Source organism: Aotus nancymaae, unplaced genomic scaffold (assembly GCF_030222135.1).
Source record: "Aotus nancymaae isolate 86718 unplaced genomic scaffold, 86718_ANA_hifiasm-v0.15.2.pri h1tg000076l, whole genome shotgun sequence".
NCBI lineage: Eukaryota > Metazoa > Chordata > Mammalia > Primates > Aotidae > Aotus > Aotus nancymaae.
This window is the reverse complement of record NW_026988491.1, coordinates 24,110,330-24,137,760: the sequence shown is the minus strand read 5'-3', so window position 1 is coordinate 24,137,760 and position 27,431 is coordinate 24,110,330. Positions and strand designations below refer to the sequence as shown.

The 27,431-nt window shown below is 54.5% G+C and overlaps 1 protein-coding gene across 4 annotated transcripts; it reads left to right on the top strand.

Annotated features, from left to right (window-relative positions):
- The first annotated feature begins 1,183 nt into the window (after positions 1-1,183).
- On the top strand, positions 1,184-26,612 carry MLC1 (modulator of VRAC current 1). Of its 4 annotated transcripts, none has more exons than XM_012434365.3 (12): positions 1,184-1,335; positions 2,022-2,257; positions 3,753-3,842; positions 6,488-6,541; positions 6,848-6,949; positions 8,206-8,307; positions 8,861-8,932; positions 12,604-12,720; positions 15,942-15,998; positions 17,123-17,245; positions 22,357-22,521; positions 24,617-26,612. In XM_012434365.3, exons 2-12 carry the CDS (start codon positions 2,081-2,083, stop codon positions 24,692-24,694), a joined length of 1,137 nt encoding a protein of 378 aa, XP_012289788.1. In that variant the 5' UTR covers positions 1,184-1,335; positions 2,022-2,080; the 3' UTR covers positions 24,695-26,612. The 4 variants fall into 4 exon arrangements, with proteins under 4 accessions (XP_012289788.1, XP_012289786.1, XP_064223919.1 ...); XM_012434363.3 differs by lacking the exon at positions 1,184-1,335 and adding an exon at positions 1,573-1,662; XM_064367849.1 differs by lacking the exon at positions 1,184-1,335 and adding an exon at positions 1,652-1,784 and having other exon boundaries at positions 24,620-26,612.
- Positions 26,613-27,431: the final 819 nt, after the last annotated feature.

Here is a 27,431-nt window from a genome sequence, read left to right as displayed (position 1 = left end):
ACGTGTCACTGTATGTATTAGTCTGTTCTCATGCTGCTATAAGGACATACCCAAGACTGTGTAATTTTAGAGTCAAGTGTTTATAAAGGAAAGAGGTTTAATTGACTCACAGTTCCACAGGGCTGAGGAGGCATCAGGAAACTTACAGTCATGATGGAAGGGGAAACAAACGTCCTTCTTCACAAGATGGCAGGAAGGAGAAGTCCCAAGTGAAAGGGGGAAAAGCCCCTTATAAGACCATCAGATCTCGTGAGAACTCGCTATCAGGAAAACAGCAGTGTGGGGGTAACCACCCCCATGATTCAGTTCCCTTCCACCAGTTCCCTCCCACGACACGTGGAGATTATGGGAATTACAATGAGATTGGGTGGGGACACAGGCGAACCGTATCGCCGTGTAACACACGGAATTCTTTCTCCTGTGCATTCCTGTGCCCCATTGAATGTAAACAGCCTGTAGGAAGGACATCCACTTCTCTGTCCACCCCGGAAATGTCTGTTGAATGTTTAAGGATGATGGGACATCAGCAGGCAGAGGGAGGAAGGGCATTTTAGGAGCAAGGATTTGTTGGAAGAGTGTATGAAATAACAGGGCCTCTTCTAGAAACTAGTGTTGCCAGCAGAAACGTGGCAACATTTCTCAAGTGACGACTTATGATCTGGGAAGCTGAGGGGTTTGCTCTGCAACCTCTGGTTCGGGGCAGCTTGTTTGTATTTCTTAATGGAGAACAACTTTTGAAAGAAAAAATGTTGAAATCCGATTAACATTTTTTTCAAACAAAAAGAAACACAGGAGGGTTCAATCCAATTGGACCAATTCCCGCTAATCCCATTTATCACTTTAAAAGATAGTAAAGAAGTTTGGGAGGTTTCTCAATCCATTCAAAATAGTTCTTGACTTCATAGATTATAGTTTGTGAAAATTATTTCTCATACTTCTTGCTTGATTGAAACTGAGACAACAGAACATCCCATGGTCTGAAACCTGAGGACTTTGCTCAAGTTTTAATGTGGGTTCATGCTTTAAGGAGCTGGTTTTTCAGAAACTTTGGTTTGATCCTTTTTACAATGTGCACAAAGAATCTGTCGCTGTAACTGTCAGGGTGCCAGTGTCTCTGGGCGACGCACATTGCTATGTTTTTTCTCTGCTTGGTGAGCAGAGATAAAGGGGGCAGCAGGACCAGGCCTACCAGCCATCTGAGCTGCCCACACAAACTGCAGGGCCAAATCCAGAGTGGCCCAAGGGCCACACAGCCCTGCCGAGTGTGCGGATGCTTCTGTGACCTTGTGAAGGTGATAGAAAAAGGCTGCTTGAAAAGCTGTCTAAGACCTTTGAGTAAGTAGTTACTTTTGAGAAACAGGGCCTGCTCGGAATGTGTACTTGGTGGGAGTCTATTCTTCGGAACACTTCTTTCTTCTGAGATCCCCGAGGGCTGTGGCGGGTGGCACAGGCAGGCCCTTCCTTTCTTAGTTAGGTTCTGACAGCTCCGAGGCAGACCGCATCCAGGATCCACCCAATCCCTCCCGTCGTTGATATTCAGGAGGCAGCTCTCCTCCCCCGCCTGCAGTGCAACTTTGCTGAGCTTTTGTTTCATCTGTGAATAGTTCTTGCTGGTAATCCCTCGCCCAGAGACCAGTGCTCCCAGCAGCCGTGGCGGGGGAGGTAAGTGCTCAGACGTTAAGCTGTTAAGTAGAGGCATATTTTGCAATCTCCTGGAGCAGTTTAATGTGCTGAGTCCTTGGAGTCAGGGGTTCATGGACGAAGCTGCCGATGGAAGTTGTCAGGTATTGTACCTGGAGCGCCCAGATGGATCGATGAAGCTTTTAAAGCCTAGAATCTTAACCTGAACCCAGACCATTCAGGTCTGGTATTTTTCACTTTTAGAGTCAAGTGCTCATTTTCTTCTTCAAGTTTATAGCACTTCAGTATGAACAATATTTCTTCTGTTAAAAAGTATTTATTGGAAACAACTTATTGAAGCTTTTTCAGAGTAGCCAAAACCAGTGATAATTTTATTCCAGATAAAGAACTGGTGACAGGTGGCTGTACACTCAGCACAGCGGTGGTGTCCCTGAGTGCCATGGCCCAGGAGCCATTCCGAGAGGAGCTGGCCTATGACCGGATGCCCACGCTGGAGCGGGGCCGGCAAGACCCCACCAGCTACGCCCCGGATGCGAAGCCAAACGACCTGCAGCTGTCGAAGAGACTGCCCCCCTGCTTCAGCCACAAGATGTGGGTCTTCTCCGTGTTGATGGGGGTGAGTAGCTCCACGCCAAGACCTTGGAGGGCCACGAGCCCTTGGTCCCTCCAGTGATGGACCGCAGTGCCCTGGAGCCCCAGATGGACAGAAAGAGCAGGTCCCAGGCTCACCCTGCTGCTGCAGAACGCCTGGATGCTGATGAGCTTGTTTTGCTTGTGTTTTCAGAGTTATTTTTATTAATTTATGGGTGTCTGTTGTGCCAGCCCCGAGCTGCTCCAGGCTACAGCTGAGTCCCACTAGGCCACAGACAGTCCCTGGGCCACGCATGGGCCCAGGGAGCTTCCATGACCCTCAGCTCTGAGGGCCGAGGGTCCTCTAAGGGGTCACCTGCAAAGGTGGGAGGAGGCACCTCAGGTTCTCAGGTCAGGCCTAAGCAAGAGAGCCTGAGGGACTTCCTCCTGGGCTGTGGGGGGAGGGCGGCTGGGAGGGAGGTCGTGGATGAGGGAGCAGGCCTGGGGCAGACGGGCAGTGCCACATGTCTGAGGGAGTTCCCTGCGGTCCTGGTCATTACCCGCACAGCTGTGGGCACAGAGATGATTGGAGGAGCCACTTTGGCCTGAGTGTGCGCAGAGCCAGGCCGCAGGACAGGTTTCTCTGCAGGGACCCCAGGCTACGTGCAGCCTGGGCTGAGAATGAGATCCAGGCCTCGATCTCTCCCCTCCCTGCGCCCCAGCCTCCGCCGGTTGCCCCTGTAGCACCCACAGTGGTCCTGCCCACCTCTCACGCCCTGAACATGCCCACCAAGACAGGCGTACCCCTTGGAGCTGGGGACAGAGGCAGCTGCTGAATGCTGACGGTCATCTCCGGCTCTGCCCACTTCAACCCGGTGCCCTAGACTTGGTGGCAGCCCTTCCCCTGCCCCAGCCAGGTCCCCTCTGCCCCAGACCGCGCTTCCTCTGCCAGGACCTCAGGTCCTAGTGACCTTTGACACTGACTCCCCCTCAGTCTCACCCTACGGTGCTGTGCATGTCAGAGAGAGCCCCCATCCCTGCCTCCTGCAGGGCCTTCCTTGCTTGGGACCCCCGGGCCTGGAGCCCCTGACTGGAGGGATGATTTTCCAGATCTGGAAATTAGGTTCTGCAGAGGGAGGGGGATGGGCAGCTGTTTTCCAGTCTCACGTCTGGACCTGGGGGTGGGATCCGGAAAACTCCGCACACACAACATGTTGGGGAGGGGACATTTTGGGGGAAGAGGTGCTGTCCCTTGCTCTAAACATTGGCATATCCCCCTCCTTCTCTCCTCCAAATAACAGTGTGAGGGTCCATGCTCCGACATGGCTGGGGGAGGCTGGTCCATTGCCTGGGCTGAGGTGTGACTGCACCTGTCCTACAGGGAGGAGTCCAGGTTGGACGGGCCCTGGGTGCAGGTGCAGTTGGTGCTGTGGGGTGCGGGTGAGTCACTAATGCACACAGACAGTGAAACGGAAGTTGAAGGGTCAGTGTCCAGCCCAGGATGGGTGGTTGTAACCTGGGCTCCTGTTGCTGTCTTGCAGAGCTGCCTCCTCGTGACCTCGGGGTTTTCGCTGTACCTGGGGAACGTGTTCCCCGCCGAGATGGATTACTTGCGCTGTGCTGCAGGCTCCGTAAGCAGCTTCCTCTAGGCCTCTGCCGGTGCCTGAGCTCGCCGGCACATGCTCGTTTCTCTGCTTTGAGATGCGTGGGTTTCTGTCACCTGTTTTTCATTAAAATCTCTTCCTATGCTCCCGGCACGGTGGCTCACACCTGTAATCCCAGCACTCTGTGAGGCCGGGGGGGGTGGGGGGAGGCGGATCACTTGAGGTCAGCAGTTCAAGACCGGCCTGCCCAACATGGAGAAACCCAGTCTCTACTAAAAATACAAAAATTAGCCAGGCATGGTGGTGGGTGCCTGTAATCCCAGCTACTCAGGAGGCTGAGGCAGGAGAATCGCTACAACTTGGGAGGCAGAGATTGCAGTGAGCCGAGATGGCGCCACCTCACTCCAGCCTGGGGGACAAGAGTGAAACTCTATCTCAAAAAAAAAAAAAAAAAGACAAACAAAAAACTCCTCATATGCCTTTAGTTTCATGTAGGATTCATCACCTTTGAGAATTACTGATGGAGCAGGTCTGAACCTTGCTCTGCAGATGCCTGTGCAGGGAATTAAGTGTTGATTCCGAGGCTACGGCTGTGTCCTACCAGAGCGGGCAGCATCTGCCTTCAGGGGACTGAGACCTGCGCCCCACACCCTCCCAAAGCTTTGTGCTGTGTTTCTAGAACATTATCCACTGCCAAGGCCGGTGGGGGAACCCACTGATCCTCTGAGCAGGAGAGGAGAGACAACTGTTGACCCCTGGTCCTCTGTAAGCCCCGTAGCCATGGCCTCCCCGGTGTCCCAGTGGCTAGAGCACAGTGCTGGCGGACCCCTGGGCTCTGGCACGCAAGCCACTGACCCTGTGTCCTCTCCGCTTCAGCCGGCAGGGAGCACTCCCCCTCCTCTCGCTTCCCAACCCCTGCTGCGTCTCTGGCCCCTGCCCTTCCTGTACATGTAAGGCCCCTGTTGGTGACTGTCCCCAGCAGTGCCCCCCAAATGTCTTAAAAACAAAGTGGATGCCCCGCCACCTGCTGTCCGGGGTCTCTGCTCTCTTAGAACAAAGCTCTTTGGAGCAGGTGACCCATCCCACTCTGCTGCCCTCTCTGGAAGCTTCTCCGTGGCCTTTGTCCTCACTGGGGGAACCACCCTTGTCCCAGTGGGCTGTGCCCCTTCAGTCTCAGCAGTGGCCAGACAAGGACGAGTGCCTGCCCCTGCCCAGCTCTGGCCCTGCCCCTGGCCTTTCTTCTCCACCGTGGGCCCTTGTGGCACCTGAGTGGGTGCCGAGCTGAGCCTGGCTGTCCTGGTCCCAGCTCTGCCCCTCACTCAGGCCCCGACGGGGCTTCTCCTGCCTCCTCACCCAGCACTCCTGTGCCCAGCCCCTCAGACGCCCCTGCCTGCGTCCCCTCAGGGCCCAGGGTCCCATGGCTTCGGGAGCAAGGCCCACAGGCCTGCACTGGCCTGACATCCCCACCTCCCTGCCCCGACTTCCCCACCTCCCTCCCTGGCCCTGGACTCCTAGCCTTGGTGTGGCTCTGTGGCTGAGGGGCTCTGGGACTCCTTTCTGCTTCCTTCACACGTAGATTCTTCCTCCTTCCTTCGCCCCTTTCTTTCTCTCTTTCTCTTTCTTTCCTCTCTCTCTTTCTTTCTCCTTCCTTCCTTCCCTCCCTCCCTCCCTTTCTCTCTTTTTCTCTTTCTTTCTACCTGAGTGTGCACAGAGCCAGGCTGCAGGACAGGCCTCTCTGCAGGGACCCCAGGCTCTGTGCAGCCTGGGCTGACAAAAGCCTGGACTTTCTTTCTCTCTTTCTTTCTTCTTTCTTTTTTTCCTTCCTTCTTTCGAGACAGAGTCTCGCTCTGTCATCCAGGTTGGAGTGCAATGGTGCAGTCTCGGCTCACTGCAACCTCCGCCTCCCAGGTTCAAGTGATTCTCCTGCTTCAGCCTCCTGAGTAGCTGGGATTACAGGTATGCGCCACCACACCCAGCTTCACTATGTTAGCCAGGCTGGTCTTGGACTCCTGACCTCGTGATCCATCCACCTCAGACCAGCCTCCTCTTTCTTTTTTTTGAGAAAAGCTCTCGCTCTATCACTGAGGCTGGAGTGCAGGGTGTAATCACAGCTCACTGCAGCCTCCAACTCTTGGGCTCAAGAGATCCTTCCGGCTCGGCCTCCTGAGTAGTTGTGAGTAGAGGTGTGAGCCACCGCTCCTGGCCGATACTTTTTCCTTTTTGGGTAATTTTCAGCAAAGAACAGGTTTTGGGCCTTCGTGAGTTACGTTCTGGACTTCAAATCTTCTCCAGCTAGAAGAGCCTTCATTAACAAATATCTTCTAGCACATCAGAAAAATAAACATTTCTTTCAGAATAAATTATTTGGAAGTACCTGGGGGTTGGGTGCAGTGGCTCACGCCTGTAATCTTGAGTTTGATTACTCCCAGGGCTTTGGGAGCCAAGGTGAATGGATTGCTTGAGCCCCAAGTTCCAGAGCAGCCTGGGCAACAGAGTAAGACCCCATCTCAACCGAAAATGAAATCTAAGAAGTACCTGGGGGCCTTCTAGTCAAATCAACCTGCTGTGTTGCGTGGACTGGCCACATGGTTCTGCGAATATGATTCGAATCCTTCTGGAAGCGCAAGTGTGAGGGTATTTCACGGGCTCACCGGGTTCCACTTTCTTTTCAGTGTATCCCCTCGGCAATTGTGAGCTTCTCCGTCTCCAGGAGGAACGCCAATGTGGTGAGTCCAGCCTGCATCCAGCCTCTGCCAGGAAGAAAGCCGGCGGGGCCGACAGACAGGGTACCCACGTGTGCCTGTGTGTGCGCGACGCACGGCCGGACGGTGCAGGTTGCCCCCCGGACGGTGGAGCTCCTGCCCTGCCCAGCCTTTGCCGCACGGAGAGGAGACAGGGCTGAGCACTCTGGGTTCCCCACCGTTGTGGCCTAACCATTACAATTGTTAGTAACGGCCTGAAGTGTGGTTTTCGGTGGCTTTTCTTTCTTTCTTTATTCAAAGAAGGAAAACCCCTCTTGCCTTGTTTTTCAGATTCCCAACTTTCAGATATTGTTCGTTTCCACATTTGCCGTGACCACTACGTGTTTAATTTGGTTTGGATGCAAACTAGTCCTGAACCCATCCGCAATAAACGTGAGTTCACGCGAGCTTCCTGCTGGCCTGACACCCGCAGCTGCACACCCCAATCCACGGTGCCGGGAAATGTTGCTTGTTGAGTTGGAAATCGGTGGTGAATGTTATTCATAGCTATGGAGTCTGACAAATGTTGAGAATTTTATTTATGCTCCTAAAGAAAAGAATCGTCTTTACTGAGTCTTGTGATTCTACTGGTAAACAATGTCTTTTGCAATGGTCCTTAAAAATTGATGGTAACATAGTACCATATTTCATCCAATCTGTGATGCAGATTGTAAGACCGTTGCTTTATGTATCTCTACATAAAAATGGGAAAATGCTGGAGGAGGAGGTTTTGGGAGCCAAGATCTCGCCAATGCACTCCAGCCTGGAAGACAGAGCAAGACGCTGTCTCAAAAACAAACAAGCAAACAAAAAATTAAAAAAGAGAGAAAATGTCATTTAAATTACTATGCCAAAAGAGAAAAATCTCGGCTAGGTGCAGTGGCTCACACCTATAATCCCAGCACTTTGGGAGGCCGAGGTGGGCAGATCACCTGAGGTCAGGATTTTGAGATCAGCCTGACCAACAGGGAGAAACCTCGTCTCTACTAAAAATACAAAATTAGCTGGATGTGGTGGTACATGCCTGTAATCCCAGCTACTTGGGAGGCGAGGCAGGAGAATTGCTTGAACCCGGGAGGCAGAGATTGCAGTGAATCAATATCACAGCATTGCACTCCAGCCTGGGCAACAAGAGCGAAACTCCGTCTCAAAAAAAAAAAAATGTCAGACAGCTACATTGACTTTTTAAAATATGTGGTTCTATGACTGTTAACACACGTGTAAATTCACGTCACTGCCAGTAGAGTCAGGGCCCACGGTAGTTTCGTTACCCTACAAAACACTCTGTTTTCAGTGTTTGACGATTATGCATGAAGCTGCTATAAACATTCCTGTGCAGGCTTTTGTGGGAACAAGGAACGTTTAGATTGCGGCCAGTAGACCAGAGCCCAAGGCCAAATCCAGCCCTGGCCTGTTTATGTACAGCCTTTGAACTAGAGTGGTTTTAAAAACCAAAAGACCCAAAAAACCCACGTGAGACAGAGACAGCGTGTGGCCCAGAGTGCCCCCCAGCCGGCCCTGGACAGGGAAAGTGCAGCCCGCGGCGGCTGAGAGCCCCGCGCAGCCTGCCTGTGAGGTGGCCCCGTGCACGCCGAGGCGCGGTCACATGAGAAAGGCGGCCTGGTGCTGAAGCGTGTGCCCCTTGCCAGATCAACTTCAACCTCATCCTGCTGCTCCTCCTGGAGCTGCTCATGGCAGCCACGGTGATCATCTCTGCGCGGTCCAGCGAGGAGTACTGCAAGAAGAAGAAGGTGGGTGCATCTTCTGACCCTGAAGAGCAGGGTATGCAGCGTCGTCGTCCCCGGGTGTGTCAGTCGCGCCCTCACCTGCGGAGTGGGTCTCAGCATCACCCTCGGAGGGCTGATCTGAGCTGCTCTGAGGCGGTCCCATGAGACCTCGCTCTTCTGGGTCTCAGAGACCGGGGCCAGGAAGGGGTCTGGAGCAGGGTGAGGGGTTGGTGGCCAGTGGCCACAGGGAGGTGAGGATGGATGCTGCCCCCTCCCCCTCCCCGTCCCCCTAAACCTGACTCGGTCAAGTGCTTGTCCTGAGGGGTATCACCAGGAGACACCACATCTGCTAAAAATACCTGTCAACGGGGATCGTGCAAATACCTGTGAACGCATTTCCATACGCAAGGACAATGTGTGAATGTTTCCTAGAGCCCAAAGATGCATGGGCGACTCCGAGGTGCTCTCGTGTCTACACCACAGGCTGACCTGGCCCATGGGCCCTGGCTGCCGGATGCCAGCAGCCGTGCCGAGTCCCCATGCCTGTGCGCTGTGGGTGACAGTTCTGTCTTCCTAGGTCTCCATGGCTGACAGCGCCAACATTTTGGAAGAAGTGCCGTTTCCTGCTCGGGTCTTGAAATCTTATTCAGTAAGAAAAACTTCCGTTTTCTTTCTCTTCTCTCTTACTTTGTCGGGAGTGGCTGAGGCCAGATGAAACATCACGGTTCTATTCCGAGATGGCTGAGTTGGCTGCGTAGACCGTGCACAACCACATGAGCCTCATCTGCGGAGACTCTGGTCTTTTCTTAGTATCGTTAGTAACTACGTACCTTATCGTGAAAGGTGCTGATGTTCTGTAATTTTTAGGGGGGAGTTTGTGATCGCTGTAGGTGTGTCCATACTGTTGTCCCCGAGGAATTTTTTTTTTTTTTTTTTTTTTTTTGAGATGGAGTCTCACTCTGTCAGCTGGGCTGGGGTGCAGCAGCGCGATCTCGGCTCACTGCCACCTCCGCCTCCTGGGTTCAAGCGATTCCCTGCCTCAGTCTCTCAAGTAGCTGGGAATACAGGTGCCCGCCACCACACCTGGCTAGTTTTTGTATTTTTAGTACAGACGGGGTTTTACCACGTTGGCCAGGCTGGTCTTGAACTCCTGACCTCAAGTGATCCACCCACCCAGACCTTCCAAAGTGCTGGGATTACAGGTGTGAACCGCCAGGCCCCGCCTCTTTCTCCTTCTTACTTTCAACTTTTCTTGCTTTACACTTTAGTACAGTTCTCATAAACAGCCCATAGCTGTATTTTGTTCTTTATCTCATCTCATTCTCTCTCCTTAGCCTTTCGAATGTAGCCCATTTCCTTTGAGAACTGTTACTGATAAATGTGTATTTATTTTCACCACCTCTTTAGTTTTCTGTTTTCCCTATGCCTTCCCCCTGCCCCCACTTCCCTGTCTTCTTTTGAATTGCTTGAGGCTCTGTCCTTCCTTTTCCCTCAAATTTTGAATGGGAATTTTTTTTTTTTTTTTTTTCTGAGACGGAGTTTCGCTCTTGTTACCCAGGCTGGAGTGCAATGGCGTGATCTCGGCTCACCGCAACCTCCGCCTCCTGGGTTCAGGCAATTCTCCTGCCTCAGCCTCCCGAGTAGCTGGGACTACAGGCACGCGCCACCATGCCCAGCTAATTTTTTGTATTAGTAGAGACGGGGTTTCACCATGAATGGGAAGTTTTTCAGTATTCTTCAGCAGTTGTCCTTTGTATTGTAACACGCTCCTTGATAGACGCGTCACACGGTGTCTGTCCCACTTGCTCCCACCTTGGTCTTACTGTCTCGCTTGTGAGATTTAGCGACATTTCGCTTTTTTCCTCCAACAATGGGATGGCCCCTGTGCGCTTGACTCGCTCCGTGTTCGTTTCCCAGCGCCTCTGCCTCCTCTTATTTAGCATTTCATCCTCCCTTGGGGTCCATTTCTGTTCTGATGCTGCTTTTTTTTTTTTTTTGAGATAAAGTCTTGCTCCATCACTCAGGCTGGAGTGCAGTGGTGTGATCTCGGCTCACTGCAACCTCCACCTCCCAGGATTACAGGCGTGAGCCACCGCGCCTGGCCCATTTTTCTTCATTCTTTAGAAGCTGGTTTCCAATAGGCTTCTGCAGTTTGGGCTGGGTCTCTGCATTCCTAAGTGACAGTTCGCCTGGAGAGAAGTCCAGGTTGACAGTTCTCTCCGGCACATCCGCAGCACGTCTCTCCACCGTCTGCAGAGGCTGAGGTGCCGTCCTTTGTGGGGGGTCTGTTTCCGGAGTTTTCTGCTTGGTGGCCATGGTCTCTGTCAGGTGGAAATTCAGCTTATTTATTTATTTATTTATTTATTTATTTATTTGAGGTGGAGTCTCACTCTGTTGCCCAGGCTGGAGTGCAGTGGCATGATCTGGGCTCACTGCAACCTCTGTCTCCCGAGTTCAAGCGATTGTCCTGTCTCAGCCTCCCAAGTAGCTGGGATTACAGGCATGTGTCACCACACTGGGCTAATTTTTGTATGTTTAGTAGAGGCAGGGTTTCACCATGTTTGCCAGGCTGGTCTCAAACTCCTGAGCTCTTGATCCATCCACCTCAGCTTCCCAAAGTGTTGGGATTACAGGCGTGAGCCGCCATGTCTGGCTAGGAATTCAGCTTTATTTGTTCATCTGGAGTTTTGTGCCTTCCGGATGTGAGGCCTGTATTTTTAGGGGCTGCCCGGGTCCCCTCTGGCCCCCACGCACCTGCCGGCCGGGTCTCCTCATTCCCAGGTCCCCTCTGGCCCCCACGCACCTGCCGGCCAGGCCTCCTCATTCCCATGTCCCCTCTGGACCCCACACACCTGCTGGCCAGGCCTCCTCATTCCCAGATCCCTCTGGCCTCCACGCACCTGCTGGCCGAGCCCCCTCATTCCCAGGTCCCCTCTGGCCCCCACACACCTGCTGTCCGGGCTTCCTCATTCCCATGTCCCCTCTGGATCCCACACACCTGCTGGCTGGGCCCCCTCATTTCTGGGTCCCCTCTGGCCCCCATGCACCTGCTAGCCAGGCCCCCTCATTCCCGGGTCCCCTCTCGTTCTCACGCACCTGCCAGCCAGGCCTCCTCATTCCCGGGTCCCCTCTGGCTCCCACGCACCTGCTGGCCAGGCCTCCTCATTCCTCTGGCTCCCACGCACCTGCCGGCCAGGTCTCCTCATTCCCAGGTCCCCTCTGGACCCCACGCACCTGCTGGCCAGGCCTCCTCGTGCCTGGCTTTCCTGCCGGTCACAGCTCTGTGTCTGAGTCTCACAGCTATTTTTCATGGGAGCAGGTTTTTGGGCATTTGTTTCTTTCCCAGCCTTCCCTGAGTCTGGCGGTGATGGTTGCAGCCCTGATGGTGCAGGGCGGATGAGCCCACAGCCAGGGCTTAGGCCAGGAGGGTTCTTGGCTTCATCCAGGAAAGAATTCAGGGGTGAGCTGGTGGTGACAGACGGCAGCTTGTATTGCAGTGGCAACAGAGGTGCTGCTCCTGGCAGAGCAGGGTTCCCCCACGGGCAGTGTGCCCCCATGGGCAGGGATCCCTGATGGGCAGGGCTTCCCCAAGGGCAGGGGTTCCCCACAGGTGGGGATCCCCAACAGGCAGGGCTCCTCCATGGGCAGGGCTCCCCCATGGGCAGGGTTCCCCCATGGGCCAGGCTCCCTATGGGCAGTGCACCCCCATGGGCAGGGCTCCCTATGGGCCGTGTGCCCCGAGCAGCAGCTCAGAGACAGCACTGCCTCCTATTTATATCCACTTGTAAGTATGTGCTAATTAAGGGACAGATTATGCAGAAATTTCTGGAAGAGGAGTGGTAACATCCAGGTGGGTGAATGGTTACCACGGAAAGAGGTGGTGATTTCCATCGTGGTACATGGCACTGGTGGCGTGTCCTGTGGGAAGCTGCTCCTGCCCAGCCCTGTTTTCCTGAGCCTGCATGTGGTCCAGTGTCTCACTGTGGAGACAGGGAAGGGGGTCTGAGGGTCTTGTTTTTCTGCCCTCACCACTGTCAGGTCAATACCCTCAGTTTCTGTAGACAAAAGCAGCTGTGGGGTAAACACCCCTTTGACTGTTTTACTCCAGGAAGGATGGGACGTGAAAAGCTGCAGCTGAGGGCAGAAGTGGGCTGGGCCAGGTGAGGCTGGGGAGGTGGGCTCCTCCACCGTTAGATCCAGGGCCAGCCACCGAACCCTGCTCCTGGGGGTCTGTGTCTGCAGGCTGCATTCTGGGGATCTGGGGGTGTCTCCACTTCCTCTGGGCGGCCCCAGTGAGCCGATGCTGCCTGTCCCGTCCAGGTGGTCGAGGTGATTGCGGGCATCTCTGCTGTCCTTGGGGGTATCATTGCTCTGAACGTGGACGACTCGGTCTCTGGCCCGCACCTCTCGGTGACGTTCTTTTGGATCCTAGTGGCGGTGAGTACCCCCTCTGGCCTGCCTGCCACCGCTCTGGGCCATGCCACTCAGATCCCACGTGGCTGGGCCCTGATCCCACTCAGATCCCACGTGGCTGGGCCCTGAGCTCAGTCTTGGTGCACTCAGAAAGGGAGGCACCGAGGAGGGTCCTCGCCGGCCCCCGTTCAGAAATGAGGAGTTAAGGATTAGATGAGTTGAAGTATTAACTGCTTTTATATTAGTTTGTATGATTATTTTATATTATTTTTCCTGAAAAAATACCAATTATTTTTATTATTCTAATTTTTTTAACATGTGAATAGGGGCCATAAATGTTTATTATTGTTTTAATTTTCTTTTCTTTTCTTTGAAATGGAGTCTTGCTCTGTTGCCCAGGCCTGAATGCAGTGTTGTGATCTCGGCTCACTGCAACCTCCGCCTCCCGGCTTCAAGCAATTCTCCTGCCTCAGCCTCCTGAGTAGCTGGGACTACAGGCGCACACCACCACGCCTGGCTAATTTTTTTTTTTTGTATTTTTAGTAGAGACGGGGTTTCACCATGTTGGCCAGGCTGGTCTCGAACTCTTAACCTTGTGATTCACCCTCCTCGGCTTCCCAAAGAGCTGGGATTACAGGCGTGAGCCACCACGCCCAACCTATTCTACATAATTTCCAATATATAATGCATTTATATTACAATATGTGTTTTATGCAATGCAGCATATTTCTATTATTGCTTTATATTAAATGTTACTGTAGCAGATGTGTCACTTGGCACGTGGCACATGCCGCATGTACAATACACGGGCACTGTTTTATTTATTTTATTTTGTGTATTTATTTTTTTTTGAGATGGAATCTCACTCTGTTGCCCAGGCTGGAGTGAAGTGGTGTGATCTCACCTCACTATAACCTCTGTCCCCCAGGTTCAAGCAATTCTCCTGCCTCAGACTCCCAAGTGACTAGGATTACAGGCATGGACCACCATGCCCAGCTAATTTTTTTGTATTTTTAGTAGAGATGGGGTTTTGCCTTGTTGATCAGGCTGGTCTTGAACTCCTGACCTCAAGCGATCTGCCTGCTTCAGCCTCCCAAAGTGCTGGGATTACAGGTGTGTTCCCTCAGAACAGTGAGTCTAGAGCAACCCCTCCACACCCCAGATCCCCTCTGGCCTATGTCACACCCTAGAGCCACCGCCCACCTGCCTCCAGACACAGACCCTGCGCAGTCCTCGGCAACTTGCTGAGTAGTGGCCTGCACACTGGTGTTGATGGCCAGCCCCTAGTTTGTCCCATGCCTAGTGGGTTTCTACATTTTGCCCCTTTCTCTTATATACATGAGTGGACATGGTGAGCACCCGGCTTCAGCTACGGGCTCCTCCCGGGCAGTAGGGGGGCTCTTCCTGAAGCTGCCGAGAAGGCCCATACCTGCCTGGGAGCCGTATGACTGGGGTGGACACATCCCATTGGCGGCAGCTGTGACTCAGCTCCCTGTGGGGGCGAGTGGGCTCAGAGCAATGTCCCCAGGGCACCAGTGCCCGACCTAGTGAACCACAGAGGACTCAGAGCGGGAAAGAGACCCAGGCAGGGCCAAGCTGGGATGGAGCCACATCCCCATAAGGGGCAGGACCAGGACTGGCTACCAAGACAGAGAACTCGCGTGATTGCCCACCCAGGCAGGTCTGTTACAGAGAGAATGATGCCTGCAGGTGTGCACACCAAACCCTGGGCTCTGAGATGCAGGAATTACACCCAATCCCAGGTTCTGAAACTCAGGGGTTACATCCTGAAGCTGAGGGAGGACAGAGACCAAATGCCTCCGAAAAGTTGAGAATGAAGGCACTTACCCTGTGCCCTTCCCTGTCCCTGCAGTCAGCCCTCACCACACGGCCCCTCCCATCCTGCGGACCCATCCTGCTTCAGGGGCCACTCTGCTCTCTCCATCTTCCCTGAGAGCCACCCCATGCCCATCAGGTGCTGCTTGGAGCCCGTCTCTGTCCTGCTCTGCCTCTCACTGGAGCTCCTGGCTGACGCAGCCCCCACCTTCAGGGGGATGAAGAGCATGGAGAGGATCTGTCCTCCCTCCACCCTTCCCTCTGCCCACATTGTGTGGAACTAAAGCAGGCTCCTCACAATAAGTGGGAAAAGGGCATTTCTTGGTTATAAAAAGGAAGAGGTACCCATTCAACAGAGGAACCAGGAAGGGGCAGTCCACACCCTGGGGCACTGCAGAGTCTCCTCCGTGGCTCCCCAGGGCTCATCGTGAAGAAATCCTATCCCACAGGAGGTCTGATTGCAGCTGACAGGCTGCACTCCCCAGAAGTGTCCAGGTAATGGAGGTGACAGAGGCTAAGGGACTCCTGGATTAACAGAGACCCATAGGGGGACTCTGAGCACGATGGCTGACTGATTCCTGGACCAGGAACAAACAAATAGCTCTAGAAAGAACATGGTCAGGGCTGGGCATGGTGGGCTGGGCACGGTGGCTCAAGCCTGTAATCCCAGCACTTTGGGAGGCCAAGGCGGGCGGATCACCGGAGGTCAGGAGTTTGAGACCAGCCTGGCCAACAAAATGAAACCCTGTCTCTACTGAAAATACAAAAATTAGCTGGGAGTGGTGGCAGACACCTGTAATCCCAGCTACTCATGAGGCTTGAACCTATGAGGTAGAGGTTGCAGTGAGCCAAGATTGCGCCACTGCACACCAGCCTGGATGACGAGCAAGACTCCATCTAAAAAAAAAAAAAAAAAAAAAAAAAAGAACAAAAAGTAAAAGAACATGATGAGGACAATCGGAAGAATCTGGGCATGGATGGTATCAGACCCGTGTGCAGTCTCTTGGGTGTGGTGCTGCTTTGGGTGTGTGCCTCGAGTTCAGCCAGCACACTCGGGTGTTCAGGTGTCAGGCAGTCCGGGAGAGCTGGAGAGGGCACAGATGTGAGTGTCAAGGACTGGCGACTTTGGGGCCTCAGACACCCGCTGCACTGCTCCTGCAGCTTTTCTACAGGCTTAAAATTTTAAACCAATGGTTGAGGAACAAAAAGCACACAAAGCCTCTGAGAGGCCACCCCTGCTTCCCGGCGGACCCGTCCCTGCCCCAGCTGTACCCTTGGGGACCGACCCCCCGAGCTCTGCATCAGCCAGGCAACCTGGAGGGAGGGGTAACTTGTGGGAGAGCACATGTTTGGAATTTGACTTCTTGGACTATTTCCTCCAAAATCTTTCCGTTTTCTTTTTCTTCTAGTGCTTTCCAAGTGCCATTGCCAGTCATGTGACAGCAGAGTGTCCTAGCAAGTGTCTGGTAGGTGAAGTCCTAACCCCTGAGTGCCAGAGACCCACTGAGAGGGGCCAGGGCCTGGCCCAGCCCTCCCTTGGGGCCATGTAACCAGGCTCCAGCCTGAGACCAAAGTGACCCAGCTGCCGGACCTGTGGGCTGAGGAGGGCAGGGGCTGTGAGGGGCATAGGCTGCCCACCTCCAGCCCAGTGGGGACTGTTCCCAGGGACAGGCCGACGTGAGCAAGGCAGTGTAGACACTGGGAGCGGTCTCTGTGCCCAAGCCACAGAGGGAGACCGGTGCCTGAGCGTCATCTGTGCCTCCTCAGGCTGGCCCATTGTTAATTACTGCTGCCAAAACGTGGGGCCTGAATGCTCTGCAAGGTGACTGCTGCACTTGGCATGAGTGAAGGCTATTTCTGAGACTTGATGGGTCGAACGGAAAAGTTTGGGATGTGTTAAAAGGACAGACTTTAGAGCAGTGAAGGAGGTGACCCACGCGGAAGGGCTATTTTTTCAAGAGTGGAGAATTGTAGGTAAATGTTTTTTGTTTCTTGGTTTTGTTTGAGACAGAGTCTTGCTCTGATGCCCAGGCTGGAGTGCAGTGATGGGATCTTGGCTCATTGCAACCTCTGCCTCCCAGGTTCAAGTGATTCTCTTGCCTCAGCCTCCCAAGTAGCTGGGACTACAGGCATGCACCACCACGCCTGGCTAGTTTTTGTATTTTTAGTAGAGATGGAGTTTCACCATGTTGGCTAGGCTGGTCTTGAACTCCTGACCTCAGGTGATCCACCTGCCTTGGCCTCCCAAAGTGGTTGGATTACAGGTATAAGCCATTGCGCCTGGGCACTTCCGGCGCAGAGAAAAGAAAGAAGAAAAGGCAGAGGTTTCAGAGGGAGCCACGCAGGGAACCAGCTTGGAACTAAGCCCGGAAGTGCCCGGCCACGCCCCCCTCAGCCCTGGCCACGCCCAATGTCCTGGACTCCCAGGTTCCCGGCCACGCCCCCTGAGCCCTAGCCACGCCCCTGTCCTGGGCTCCCACGCTCCGGCCACGCCCCACAAGCCCTATCCACTCCCCCCTGTCCTGGGCTCCCAGGCTCCGGCCACGCCCCACTGAGTCCTGGCCACGCCCCCTGTGCGCTTCTTTTCCAGGTGGAGGTGCTGATTGCCATAAGCAGCCTCACATCTCCGCTGCTGTTCACAGCCTCTGGATATCTGTCGTTTAGCGTCATGAGAATCGTGGAGATGTTTAAAGATTACCCGCCAGCCATAAAAGTGAGTCGTATTTTATTTCAGAGCCCTCTACACATGCGGTGCCCTGGCCTGGCCCTTGCTGGCTTTGCCAAGGACTCTGGGAGCGACCGCTTCAGGGGCAGCTCCAGGCGGGGCCTCCTCTGCTGTTCCCGGGCAGTGGTGACATCGTTCCTGCCGCCAGCCTGGCCCCAGGGCCTCAGGGCCTCGATTCTGCCCTGGATCTGAGGGCACCGCCTACTTCACAGGGACCTGGGACCCTCTATGTCCCCTGAGCTCATTTTAGAATCTGTCCTGAGTTTATGAGACACACTTTTTGGATTTGCATCAAAACTGCATTGAGTTCATGGGTGAATTTAAGGAGAATTCAAAGTCCCACGACTTTGAACTGGCCCAGTATGAACTTATCTCCAGCAGGACTTACAAGGCTCAGGCATGTGTAGCTAGATGTATTTCTTAGATACCTGGTGTTTTTTTTTCCCCTAATATAAGTGGTCTTGCCACCCAAATCGTTAGAAGACCTGTACTCAAGCGGTTTCTCAGGTCAACATGTGTGTGCTGATGGGGGATGGAATCACTGCCTCGGGGATGGATGGAGTCACTGCCTGTGCTTATGGGGGTTGTAGTCACTGTGTGTCCGTTTTTGGAAGTATCTGAAAGTGTTAGTCTTTGACGGAGGAGCCTTCGTTTTTTTTTTTTTTTTTGAGACTGAGGCTTGCTCTGTTGTCCAGGCTGGAGTGCAGTGGCGCTATCTTGGCTCACTGCAATCTCCACCTGCAAACTCTGCCTGCCATTTCAAGTGATTCTCCTGCCTCAGCCTTCTGAGTAGCTGGGACTACAGGTGCACCCCACCACACCCGGCTAATTTTTTGTAATTTTAGTAGAGATGGGGTTTCACCATGTTAGCCAGGATGGTCTCGATCTCCTGACCTCGTGATTCGCCTGCCTCGGCCTCCCAAAGTGCCTTCACTCTTAAGAACTTCAGCATTTCTAAAGAACAGCCTCCTACACATCCACAATGCCACTGTCACACCTAAGTGGGCTGAAATGATTTCAGGGTATCTCTTCACATCCAGTATACATTCAGTTTCCATAAAGTGACGCATCCTCAGAAGATGCTTCCGTGCAGAGGTTTCAGGGCAGGGTGCCACGGGTACCGTGCCTTGGCTCCAGTGTCCCTTCCGTCTCTTCCATCCAGGTGACGTACACTCTCCCTGTGACACTGACTTTTTGCAGTCCAGGTTCACTGTCGGGCAGGTGGTCCTACCTGTGGCCCTGTTCCCGCCCTGTGAGTGCCCCTGGGAGCTCAGGTCCCTCCGCAGGCGTAAGGGGTCCTTGGCCTCAGGCCCTGGCACTGCACAGACCCTTGTTTTCACCACCTGTGTGCCCTGTGGTCTAGTGTGGATGGCACGGCCTTGCCTGAATTGTTTCACATGGCGGGTGAAGAGAAGATTGTGTGGGATCTCCCACTCTTCCTGGGCATGCAGGCTGGATCACTGCAGAGAGAGCAGCCCTGCTTTTCTCTGAGCAGCCAGAAGACTCGTGGGGTTCTCGTGATTTTTAGAGTGTTGCAACTGTCATTCTTGATGCTTAGGTTGGCCCAGATATGGCCAGAGGTCGCCCCTTCCAGCGTGGCATCTTCCTGTTATGGCCACCACGTTACCTGGCTGACTCTGAAGATGGCACAGGCCTGCCACGTCCTGTGCCTGCCCCAGAACGGCTCTGGTCCCTTTGGCTGGGAAAGGCATGTGGAGTCAAGATCTGGGCCTCCACGTCCTCCATCCTTCCACGGTGCCGCTGCTTCAGAGCCCTTTAGTGGACACAGCTGGGAAATACATGTATTTTCAAAGATCATGAATTTATATTGTTATTTCCAATTCAAATTTAACATTTAGGCTTTTTTCTTTCTTTTTCTCTTTTTTTTTGAGATGGAGTCTCACTCTGTCTCCCAGGCTGGAATGCAGTGGCACAATCTCTGCTCACTGAAACCTCCGCCTCCTGGGTTCAAGCGATTCTCTTGCCTCAGCCTCCTGAGTAGCTGAGATTACAGGCACATGCCACCACACCTGGTTAATTTTTTTTTGTATTTTTAGTAGAGATGGGGTGTTGCCATGTTGGCCAGGCTGGTTTCCAACTCCTGACCTCGTGATCTGCCCACCTCGGCCTCCCACAGTGCTGGAATTACAGGCGTGCGCCACCACGCCCAGCCTAATTTTTGTATTTTCAGTAGAGACAGGGTTTCACCATGTTGGTCAGGATGGTCTCGGACTCTTGACCTTGTGACCTGCCCACCTCGATCTCCCACAGTGCTGGGGTTACAGGCATGGCCCCCCTGCTGGCCTGGGGTTTTTTTCTTGACTACTCTCATGTTTGCTTCCCCAGCCACACACACTCTAAATATTTTGTTTCCTGTGACATGTAATATATCTGCTACTTCATTTTATCTTACAATATGCATGTAACTGTTCATGATTACAAAAGACAAGATTACCACCCCGGGCCATCTCCTGGGCGGGCCCGAAGGCTCCCTTTCACCTTCAGCGTGCGTTCTGCTAGGAGGGGGTGGCCACATGCCGGCGGAGTAGGCCCCTTTTTGTGTGGGGTTGTCCTGTGGATCTGATGCTCAGTTATGTTTAATGTTCTCTGGTTGTATTCTGCTTTAGGGCTTGGTGCTTTTTTTCTTTTTAAAATGGTATTTTTTGAATATATAAAATATGTGGTCCAAAAGCCAAACTATATAGAAGCTGTGCTCAGAGAAGCCGCGGACTCCTCCCTGACCGGCCTGCTCCTTTCATAGGCAACCATACGATTATTTTCTTTCCTTTCTTACAAAACAGCTTGCACGCTGTAATCACTATTCTGTACTTCGCTTTTTTTTTTTTTTTTAAAGACAGTTTCACTCTGTCACCCAGGCTGGAGTGCAGTGGCATAATCTTGGCTCACTGCAGCCTCTGCCTCCTGGGTTCAAGTAATTCTCCTGCCTCAGCCTCCGGAGCAGCTTGGATTACAGGCGTGTGCCACCATGCCCGGCTAATTTTTGTATTTTTAGTAGAGACAGGGTCTCACTATGTTGGCCAGGCCGGTCTCGAACTCCTGACCTGAAGTGATCCACCTTCCTTGGCCTCCCAGAGTGCTGGGATTACAGGTGTGAGTCACTGTGCCCAACTATGTACCTTGCTTTGTAATTATTTATTTTCTTATTGTATTTTTCAGAGACAGGGTCTCCCTCTGTCGTCCAGGCTGGTGTTAAATTCCTGGGCTCAAGCGATCTGCCCACCTTGGTCTCCCAAAGTGCAGGGATGAGAGGCTCCTGTCACTGTGGCCAGCACCTTGCTTGTTTTTTTAAACCTAATGATTTATCCTGGCATTTCCTTGAAACCCAAGGAGATCAGAGCTCTTCCGAATTCCTTCATCGCTCTTGCACGTAGGTAGCCCGGTCACCCAGCCAGTCCCTAGTGATGGAAACTGAATTATTTCCCACCGTCTGCTACTTAAATGACTCCTCTGTGAACAACCTGCAGGCAGCTTCCTTTTGAATCTGTGCAGCGAATTTTTAGGATATCCAGCTAGGAGAGAGACTGCCGGGCAGAGGGTAGGTGCAGCTATAACGTTGTTAAATGCCAATGAACTCCTCAATGGAGGCCATCCACCTTCCCTCCTGCCAATGGCATGAGGGTGCTCACTTCTCTACAGCCCCACACAGAGGGTGTGATGCTGAGGTTTGGTGACAGAGGTGGGAGCACATCTGTCTCCATGTGGGTGACGACGAGGGCCTCTTAGAAAGCACGAGGGCATCTGCATTGCTTTCTCAGTGGACTCTGCTCATGTCTTCTGCCCATTTTCCGCTAACCCTGGTGCCTGGGAGACCAGCTCCATTTGTGATTGAGGACACAGACGGTGGTCTCAGCCTGGCAGCTGTTTCTTATTCTGCTTGTTATGATTTTTGTTATGTGAAAGTTTTATATAGTTAAATTGATATTTTCCTTAATGGCTCTTGACTTTTTTTTTTTTTTTTGAGACTGAGGAAAGCATGGTCTTTGCAATAGATGGTGTCTCAAGAACTGAAAAGCAAAGGCCAAATGGGGCCCATGCCTCCGCCATCCTCCAGGGTAAACTCCAGTTGGAAACACAAGTACCAAACTTTCTAATAATGACTTAAAATCCAGGCCAGGAGCAGTGGGTCATGCCTGTAATCCCAGCACTTTGAGAGGCTGAAGCAGGTGGCTCACCTGAGGTCAGGAGTTCGAGACCAGCCTGGCCAACATGGTGAAACTCCATCTCCACTAAAAATGCAAAAATTAGCTGGGCATGGTGGTGCACACCTGTAATTCCAGCTACTGGGGAGACTGAGGCAGGAGACTCGCTTGAACCCGGGAGGTGGAGGTTGCAGTGAGCAGAGATCATGCCAGTGCACTCCAGCCTGGGCAACAAGAGCAAAACTCCATCTCAAAAAAAAAGTTTTATATTAACTTGAGAAGAGCTGTTCATTCTGTTTGTCATTTTTCCTAGCAGTGATACCAGATAGAAGTTTGGCTCTTTTGTGTGTTAGCATTTGTGTTTCCTGGGTCAACACAGGAAAGCCATCCATGGGTCACAGAGGGTTTTGGGTGCTCTGTGGTCGCTCTCTGCCCGCTGCATCCTCGGCCACTCCCTCCATCCTCTTCCCTACTGAGCTTGCCTGGCTGCCTCCTGCCCCTTCCTTTTCAGCATCTGGGGCTCAGGGGTGAAGCTGTTGGGGCCTGTGTCCCCATCCCTCCGGGACCGCTGCCCCCTCTCTCCTCTGCTCAGGGTCCTGCTGATCTGGAACCAGAAGCCACAGCACTTCTGCCTCCTGAAGACAGTCTTGCTGGCTCTGGGACTGAGCCTTGCAGTGTTGGGGCAGGAGGGGTGGAGCGACTGGACCACCAGCAGCCAGCACTGTCCACAGGGCCTGGCCGTGGCTCGGTCACTTGCATTCCTGTCATTGGCTTGGATGATTATTAATTGGGCTAGAATGATTATCATCTGGTTGTTGAAATAACAATGGTTTGAGTTACTGGGGCTCCAATTCTGGCTCGGCTCTTTGTGAAGGCGACTTTGGTCTCCTGGGCTGGAGGGTGGCCAGGTTGCCTGCTCACGCCTCCTCCTGCCTGCAGCCTTCCTACGACGTGCTCCTGCTGCTGCTGCTGCTGGTGCTCCTGCTGCAGGCCGGCCTCAACACGGGCACGGCCATCCAGTGTGTGCGCTTCAAGGTCAGCACAAGGCTGCAGGGCGTGTCCTGGGACACCCTGACCTGCCCACAGGAACGCCTGGCTGGGGAGGTGAGTGGCCTGTCGTGGGGGCGCACGGTGGGGGGTGGGGATGAGTGACCCACAGGAGCGCCCAGCCGGAGAGGTGAGTGGCCTGCACGGTTGGGGGGCTTTGGGGAGGTGAGTGGCCCACAAGTGAGTGAGGGGGTACCTATCCTGGTGAGGGCCACACAGCATGACCCTCGAAGACTCCTCATGCCACTTTGTATTTTTAAAAACAGCCCAGAAAAACCCTGAAGAAATGTCTCTTTTTTCTTTGAGACGGAGTCTCGCTCTGTTCAGTGGCACGATTTTGGCTCACTGCAACCTCTGCCTCCCAAGTAGCTGAGATTACAGGCGTGTGCTGCCATGCCCGGCTAATTTTTGTGTTTTCAGTAGAAACAGGGTTTTGCCATGTTGGTCAGGCTGGTCTCGAACTCCTGACCTCAGGTGGTCTGCCAGCCTCGGCCTCCCACAGCGCTGGGATTACGGGTGTGAGCCACCTCGCCGGGCCGTAAAATGCCTTCTAAAAAGACAAACACCAAGCCTAGGTAAACCCAGACCCATCCCTGGGAAATGTCCCGGACCTAATGCTTTCAGATTTGCTCTTAGAGACACAGAGAGGACGTTGTGGGGACTCCCACAGGTCACTGAAGCTTCCTTCCCTGGCCACTGGTGGGGGTGCCGGTTCTGCAGGGAAGGCAGTGCCCACCCAGCCTGGCATGTGGGGCTCCATAAAGCTGGGGTGTCAACAACTTCTGGCTGTCACCACCTGAATGCTGTTCCCCTGGGCCCTGCCTACTGTCCCGCTACCCCTAAGTCCTGATGCCCCCACACCTGAAAGGCAGAGGCTCAGTGTCTTCTCCCTGAGCTACGGGGCCTGGCGGTGCTCTCCCGGGCAAACCTGCCCACAGACCCTCAGGTGCGGTGACCTCGAGGACTGTCAGCTTGCTGCCCAAGCACCCGGGCGGCCACTCACTGGGCTCTGGGTCCTGGCCTACTTCCAGACCACCCTGGGTGGACCGGCCACTGCTCTTGCCCCACACACCCTGCCCTCCTGTGCTCGGCACACCACCGGCCTCAGAGCCTCGGTGCAGAGCCTCCAATGCCCGCTAAGTCCCGGACGACACCCTCGGACACCCTCTCGCCCTTGGCTCATTTCTCAGCCGACCCTTTGCTCCCACCCTCCACCCTCCACACTGCTGTTCCCTTTACCTACCTCCTTGGTGCAGCTGCTTTGTTGCCATTTTTCCTGGCTGTGGTCAGTCTCCCCGCTGGCATGGCAGTCCCTGGGCCTGAAATGAGACTCGTCTGGGTTTCTTTCCTAACCAGCAAGGCCCAGAGTCAGACGCGTGAGGTGCTCCCCCCAGATCCCAGAACTGCTGGTCCCAGGGGCTCAGGGTGGGCAGCTGGGGCTCAGGGTGGGTATCTGTGGCTCAGGGTGGGTGGCAGGGGCTCAGGGGTGGGTGGCCGGGGCTCAGGGTGGGTGGCCGGGGCTCAAGGTGGGTGGCCGGGGCTCAGGGTGGGTGGCAGGAGCTCAGGGCGGGTGGCAGGAGCTCAGGGTGGGTGGCCGGGGCTCATGGTGGGTATCTGTGGCTCAGGGTGGGTGGCAGGGGCTCAGGGTGGGGAGCCGGGGCTCAGGGTGGGTATCTGGGGCTCAGGGTGGGCGGCCAGGGCTCAGGGTGGGGAGCCGGGGCTCAGGGTGGGCGGCCAGGGCTCAGGGTGGGCGGCTGAGGCTGGCACTGTCCTTGTGCCTGGAGGCATCTGGTCACCTCTGCCTCTAGTGTCTTCTTCCTCGGCCATCAGGCACATGCCCACCCTTGGGTGGCCTCCCAGCCCCCCAGAGCCAGGGCAAGGGTCCGAGTGAAGGGCAGCGCTACCCCAGCCTCCATAGAGACCACATATGCAGGGATGCAGGCGGTTCCTGGGCAGAGAAGGAGTAAAGGCCTTTATCTCTTTACCTAGAGACCTCGAGGTTATTTCCACCCCTTCCTTCGTATTCAAAGAAAACTTCTGAAGTTAAGAAAATGCTGGCTGCTGCTCCCTGCTGTGGCTGAGGGGTGTGTCCGCCTTCCTGCGGTACAGGTGGCCCTTGTGAAGTAACGCCTCTCCTGTCTCTGTCTTGTAGCAGGTGTCCAGGAGTCCCCTGAAGGAGTTTGACAAGGAGAAGGCCTGGAGAGCCGTCGTGGTGCAAATGGCCCAGTGACCGCCAGATCGGGAAACTGGGCAGCGGCGCCCAGCCTGGCCCCGAGCACAGAAATACAGAGCCCCTAATCACCCTGAGCTGCTGCTTCTAACACCTCCCTTTCCCTTGTGTGAGGGCAGACCAGGCTGCAGGTGGGGTTTTCAATTCCTAGGGTAGTTTAATTTTAAAATAGGCCAACATTGGCTATTCTGTGCCTCAGATCAGTCGGTTCCAAATGGCTCCCATGTCCTAATAGCAGGAGCGTGGCTGCAGCTTCCCAGGCCGAGGAAGGGCCCTGGTTCAGCCTCTGAGAGCCCCCCTGAGCAGACCCCAGCCCGCCTCTCTTGTAGCTTGGGCTGGAGTGGACTCTCCGACCGTGGTCTCTGAGTCTCCTGCCCACTCTGACCCAGCTTCGTCCCTCCACTCTTGGTCTGTCCCAGGCACTCGGTCAGCCCGGTGGGACCTTACCCACTTCCCTGTGAGGTGCACCTGCCCCAGGCTCAGCCTGCCCAGCAGCGCTTCCTGGACAGTGAGAGCAAGGCTGGGCGCCGCTGTCTTGGCTGGAGAGCCTCAGGAGCCCCTCCTCCAGAGCCCAGGTGCAAGTGACAAAGGCTGCCTCCGCTCTCCCGGGTGAAATCCACACCGGCTTGCCCGCCCTCTCTTCCTACTTAGACCCAGTCATGCTGGGATCCGCCTCCACACTAGCTGGCCCTGTCCCAGGTGCATTCATGCCCAGCTTGGACTGTCACGTGGCTGCTGCTGTGATAGGCAGTGTTCTTGGGGGTGCGGACGAGTCTAAGGCTTTGTAAACAGGTTGGAGATTGTCTCCCTGGCCCCAGTGACGGGGGAAGCTGAGCCCCTCCCTCCTGTGTTTGCTCCCATTACTCAAAATGCAGGACAGACCAGGCCGGAGCCCGGGAACCCTCCCAGGTTCGCCCGGCCCTCTACCTCCTAGCAGGTACTTGGTCTTCGTCCTTACTGATAAGGCCCAGGGCAGTGGTCTTCTCCATCTCTACTGTTCTGGGGTCTTAGGGTACAGCCGAGGTGGTCACTGCTAACCTGCCAGGCTTCGGGGACCGTCGGGTGCAAGAATAACGCTTTGAGTAATGCCACGGCCAGGAGTGCGTTTCCCTGCCATTTCCTCCTCCCCGAGGGCAGCTGTGAAGCTGGGAGTGCTGCTATTTGCTAGTTACTTTCCAGCAGGTGTTTTCCTTCACAAGGTCGCACATCACGGTGGTTTCTTCCCTTCTGGTCTAGAGGATAGCAGCGTCAAGAAGACGTGAACGTTTCCTCTTTACTGCCGAGGGTTTACTGACTGGTCCCCCACGGGCTGCTGGGAAGGCCTGGAGATGCGGCTGGATGGGGCAGCCCGTAGACCCTCCTGGGGCTCTCACTGCTGAACAGGTGACTCTGGCTGCCAGGGTTCCTTCATGGTGTTCATGACAAGTAGGATCATTATTTTCAACCAATTGAGGGGAATTCAGGCCAGATGCCTCCCCAGCTGCTCGGAGAGGGGACAAGCCAGGCCCTCTCTGCTGTCTTGGGCCCGGAAGGACAGAGTCAGGGGCCCGGCAAACACCTTGGCCACGCCCCAAACAAGCACCACGGTGGGAGAGGCCGCTGTCACGGGCACCCGATGCAGACCCCACCCAGTCTGCAGAACACCCCTGCCTCCGTCAGCTCTGAGGCCAGGGGCCAGGTGGGGTCCTCTCTTGGGAATGGGGTGGGAGCCTCAGGGACAGCATGGGGCGGCCTGATGTCTTCTTGGGGGCAGACCAGAGAGTTTCAGAGCCAGAATGAGGCACCTGGGGAGTTTTTACTGGCTCGCGCTTTCTTACCTTAGAGAGCTTAACAAGTGCGGACAGATGGGTTTAAAAGAATGGTCTCTTTCAATCTACATTTTTGTTTAATACGCTTGAGCAATAAACGCTGACTTGTAGACGTGGCTGTGGCTATTCAATGTTGGGTCTTGGCAGAGTCGGCTCACCCAAGGTCTGAAGGCATCGGAAGTGACAAGTAGGAGGGGCGGGTGGAGACAGGCTGATTTGTGTAACCCCTAGAGGCTGGTACTGGAGGGCTGGTGGGAGCCCAGTGGCTTTCCTGGGGGAAGAGGGAGGCAGCTGGAAAGAAACCACCCCAGCCAGGGGAAGCGCTACTCACCCCCACTTCAGTCCCCCACCAGCCCCTTCAGAGTCTGGCCAGAACCTCCCTTTTGGGGTATCTTGGGAAGATAAATGCAAAATAAAGTTGATTTAAAACCAAATAAATCAGCTCCCTCAGCTTCGTCTAGGCAAAAAATAAAATCAACAACGAAGATGACATCTAGGTTTTGGAAAGGTCCCATGAGTCAGGGTCCTGATGGGGGTGTGTGTCTTCCCTACCCCCACTCCAAGGTGCCAGATCAGACCCAAGCTGATGGGGTGGTGATCTGATCTGGGGGGCCAAGGACACAGGCTGTGTGGATCTAGGTGGGCTCAGAACGCCCCGGGGTAGGCAGCTGTGTGGGACCCCACGAGTGGCTCTACAGATACCAAAGCCTCCCAGGTTCCGCCACGGGAGGGGGGCGCTGCTGCGGTCACCCCATCGCCCCCAACCGCCAGGACCCCCGGCACGCGGCCCCGGAGAAGCCCAGCGCCCGCTGCATCCTCACCCGCCCCTCCAGCCTCGCGTGGGGGCCCGGCCCAGGGAGAGAGGGTGGCGTGAGAGCCTCGGGGAAGGGCGAGAAGGCCCGGCAAGGCTGGGGGCCTGAGAGGGAGGG